General features: G+C 42.7%; 1 protein-coding gene across 7 annotated transcripts in view; it reads right to left on the bottom strand.

Moving 5' to 3' along the window:
• The window catches only part of KCNMA1 (potassium large conductance calcium-activated channel, subfamily M, alpha member 1), a 772,904-nt gene that overhangs the window by 35,526 nt on the left and 733,188 nt on the right, over positions 1-4,190 (bottom strand). For 6 of the 7 annotated variants that reach the window (XM_010834186.1, XM_010834188.1, XM_010834189.1 and 3 more), the window contains one exon: positions 3,786-3,899. In XM_010834186.1, coding sequence (XP_010832488.1) covers positions 3,786-3,899 — 114 coding nt within the window. Of the gene's footprint in view, positions 1-2,923; positions 3,005-3,785; positions 3,900-4,190 lie in introns of all 7 variants that reach the window. The other variant, XM_010834191.1, reaches the window with a different exon arrangement.

Raw genomic sequence — 4,190 nt, 5'->3', positions numbered from 1 at the left:
TTTGCAGAGCAAGTAATGGGGAGGGGGAGGGTGTGAGGTGGGGGAGGAGATGAGCACTTGTGATTTCTGGAATAATTATCATGCTTTTAGGAAAAGAATAGATGAGGTTTCCTTTTTCTGAATCCTTTCTAAAGCTGATTCTCTTTTCTAGAGTTATTGTTTTATTTTTTTTTTCCAAAAGGAATTTTTGAGAGAACTTTTCTTTTTTTAAAAAAACTTTTATTTATCGTATGAAGCAGAATAAATGATAATAGGATAAAAGGCTGGGCATGGAATTATTTTTAAATGACACCATCCTGTTTCCCTGGAGAAAGATCCTAATGGGGAAAAATTTTTGCTCTCTGTTCTTTCGAAGTTTATCACATCTGGCTCCCCATTGTCTTAGCAGCACTTAAGTTACAGGCTAGAGAAAATGCAAAATCCAGGATTCAACAAGTGAACTCTGATTCAGGCTTTGTCACTAATTCTCTTGAACAAAGCATTTTATCATTCTGCACCTTAGTTTCTTTCACTGTAAAACAGGGGGGCTATTAGCAACTTTCCTGATAGGCCGTTAGGAGGTTCCTATGGGATTCTCCTTGGTGAGCCCAGTTCAGCATCTTGATAAATAGTAGCTTTTCTCGTGATCTCATGAAATTATGAAAATTCCCAGCCTCCCTCTGCCCCTCTCAGAAGACTCAAGGAAGGCCTTGCTCAAGGATCCTACCAGAGTCACGTGGAAGCCAGAAGTATGTTGTGGGTCTAGTTTAGAAGACTAAACTGCTTTGTGAATGGGAAAATGTGAACTTGGGACAAGATGCAGAGGGATGCGGTTTTAATTACTCGGAGCTGAGGAGGGCATGTGCATGGACCCTCCCTAAAGGACCTGTTGGTTACCTCTTCTCAAGATGATGGGGAGGGTCTGGTTCTAGATCTGACAGACGACGAGACTGTCAGCCAGTTAGGGATTCAAATCTTTGGGAAAAAACTCCAGGGCACAAGCCCAGGCATCCTTCTGGGTTACTTAGCCAGTATTACCTGAAACCTAATTCACAGAACAATAATTATGTGGGTGCTAAGAGATGAAAACAATCACCCCCAAGAGTTGGTAATCAAATGCAACTGAGAAATGGATTAAAGAGCTTCAAACAAATTTCCTTTATGTGGACCTTCTAGAATCCTTTGACCTGCTAACATCAATTGGGACTCTTCAAGTACACAAAGACTGGGACAGACTACCCGGTTTAGCGAGTTTGTTTGACATTGGCATCTTTTGTGTTTTGGAACCTGTCCTGGTGCAATGCAAAGGCATCTCAGAATAAGTAGGTAGATAGTAAATATTTGTGTGGATAAGGAAGGTGAGGTAGTCAGAGGATGATGGTCTAACTGCCAAAAGTGGTATGCCCAGTAGGAAAACTGGTCTTAAGGCAGAGGGTGAAGGTGAAGTGAACACATGGAAGGTTCTCTGAGTTCATAAAAGAAATCTGGCAAGGGACGAAGCCTTTAGGATACTCAATTATGCTGACTGAATACTTGAATTGTTGGACAGATTGGGGATATCAAGCCTTTTCTTTTCTACTCGTCGCAAATCAAGATATTCTAGTTATTTGGCAGTGCATCAATTCCAAACAAACTCCTGGCAATGATGATTTTGAAACACTGCTGAATTTTTCTGAGACAGAGATGTCTGGATGAATTTTCCACCTAGAGGTCTGGGCCACACAAGCTCCCTGGGTCTCTTACCTAAGGTTCTGAGAAGAGCAATCCACCCGTAGGCTTTTAACCAACTTCTCTAAACATGAAAAAGACACCTGTCCTACTGTTAGAAACATAAAATAGTGTGCTGCTCCTTGACCTGAGTCAATTTGTCCTGAAAAATAGCTCCATCGACAATAATACAGTGCTGAATGGTGGACAATTTATTCCTTTGTTTCCAGACACCTGGCAAGCAAGATTACTGTGTTAAAAGCCTGCTCTCTTATTTTGAAATATATTTTGGGGCCAAGAAAATGGCATGTGAGTTTCATTTGTGAGCCATTTGAAGGCAGGTGCTCCCTACCTCTCAATTCACCCTCCACTGAACAGCACTTGCTGTCTTTGTCTAGAAGATCAATCCCTAGTTCTGAGACCTGCTGCTGATGGGTGCTTTTCATTGAGTTATTAACCAAGTCATAGGGAATTGTGGAAAAGTTTGACAAATGCCGTCATGACCAGAGCCCTTCATCTTCTGGATGAGTCCTCTCTGAATCTCCCAGAGAGGACTCTGGGCCAGTGGAGTGGGGGTCAGAGTGCAGGGCTGGGCCTTGGTGATTGCTAACCTCATCCTCTGCATCCTTTCTGAAGACCTGGCTTTAGCAAGAAAGGGTCCCCTAGGAACTCGCTGCTTTTATGGCTTCAGAAACCAGAGCTTCTGAGAAAGGGCCAAGTAGTGGGGGGAAAAAGGCAAATAAAGTCAGAATAAAGGAAAATAAACAGCTGCAGGGAAGGTACCGTATTAGGTTTCTTATCTTAAAATTTTTATATTTCTCCTTTGACTTCCTCTGAGAGTTGTGAAGACACGTCAGTCAAACTGACAGTATGTTGGAAGAGGAACAGAAGGGAGGAGGCGGGAGGAGGAGCAGGGGGACACATGGGTGGGGGGGGGGGGGGGGGAAGGCCCAGGCTAAAGGAAATGAATTAGAGCAAAGATGCTTTGGAAATAACTGCCAGCTCAGATGGGTGTGATCAAAGGTTTACTGATGCTGTGTGGGGAAAAAATCATTAAGAAAGGCCAGAACAAGACAGTCGATTCCAACCAGAGCCACAAATAAAACACATTCAAAGCAGTGCCATGGGGTAGCCGTTCTGCTACAGCCGGTGAAATAAAAAACAAGCTGGTGATAGTCGGAAACACCAACCACAAACGAAAGGAGATACTGATGTGAAAGAAAACAGTGCTTCTTACCCAGTTCGGTTATCATTAGAATGTGCGTCCCACTGTTTTTTTCCTGATTGACTGATACCAAAGGCAACTTGCCAGGTTTAGCTAATTGGATACAGCATTTAGGGTTGGGGAAAGGGAGTGGAGGAAAGTACAGAAAAAGAAAAGAGTGAGGGAATAACAGAGAAAGCATTCTGAAGTAAAGGGACCCGGGACCATAGGTAGTTTAGTGTTTATCTTCCAGGGAAGAGACCTTGTAGCAGTTTTGCAAATTCACAAATAATAGCAGGAAATGCCATGGCCAGGTTAAAAGCTGGATCCCACCGGTCAACGATCGTGGCCCTCAAAACCCTGTCATTTTTCTGGACCAGGGTGACAGTCACTGAAAATGCCTTTCAGCTGAAGAGTTTAACTAGAATAGATTAAATGTAAAATTATCACACATCAGGCCAGTGTTTCTATGCAGTTCTCAAAATGGGATTGGCTTAGGCCTGAGGCTTTGTACCTCAGGGGAGGGAACTTCCACAGATGCTTCCAATGAGAATCACTGGGAAAAAACTCGTGGACTATACCTATCCTCCCTTCCTCCCCATTCCCGAATGTATGCCCCAGTCTCCAACCCATCATCTCATGACCCTTTGCAAACAGTGACCAGCATGCAGGAAACTGTCTATTCATCTCAGAGGAAAGATAGATCAGTTTTCCTCTGGGTCATCTGCCATAGTTCTACTCATACTCTTCTCCAATTTTCCCCTTCTCCCCCCAAAAATACACCATTAGAGCCTACCACAGTAAGAGAGCTAAGAGACAGGCCAAACTCCTCATATCCTGCATGGTTGGAAGAGAGGACCAAAAAAATCCACCCAAAGCTGACGTTCACTCCTACCTAGTTCAGTGATGATGGGGATGTTGACCCCAGTCGTGATGGAGGGCTGGCGTAACATCCCATGTACCGGGCTGTTATCTGGTGAGGATCGGTCCATTCCTGGAGGTGTGAACCCTAGTGGGAAGGAAAGAGAGGAAGGAAGAAAATAAAAAACGTGCAAAACTTGGAAATAATGAGAGTACAGTGTATATACACAGTAAAAAAAAAAAAGCATTATTTATAGGTCAAAAATTAACACTTCCAGGATAAACTCTAATGAGTTGTTTTCAAAAGAACAAAGTGTGAGACTATTATAAATAATTCTTTTTAAAATATAAATTTATTTATTTTAATTGGAGGCTAATTATTTTACAATATTGTATTGGTTTTGCCATACATCAACATGAATCCACCACGGGTATACAC

Source organism: Bison bison, unplaced genomic scaffold (assembly GCF_000754665.1).
Source record: "Bison bison bison isolate TAMUID 2011002044 unplaced genomic scaffold, Bison_UMD1.0 scf7180017864029, whole genome shotgun sequence".
In the NCBI taxonomy this organism is placed as follows: domain Eukaryota; kingdom Metazoa; phylum Chordata; class Mammalia; order Artiodactyla; family Bovidae; genus Bison; species Bison bison.
Note: the sequence above shows the minus strand (reverse complement) of the source record. Positions and strands in the feature narration are given on the sequence as shown.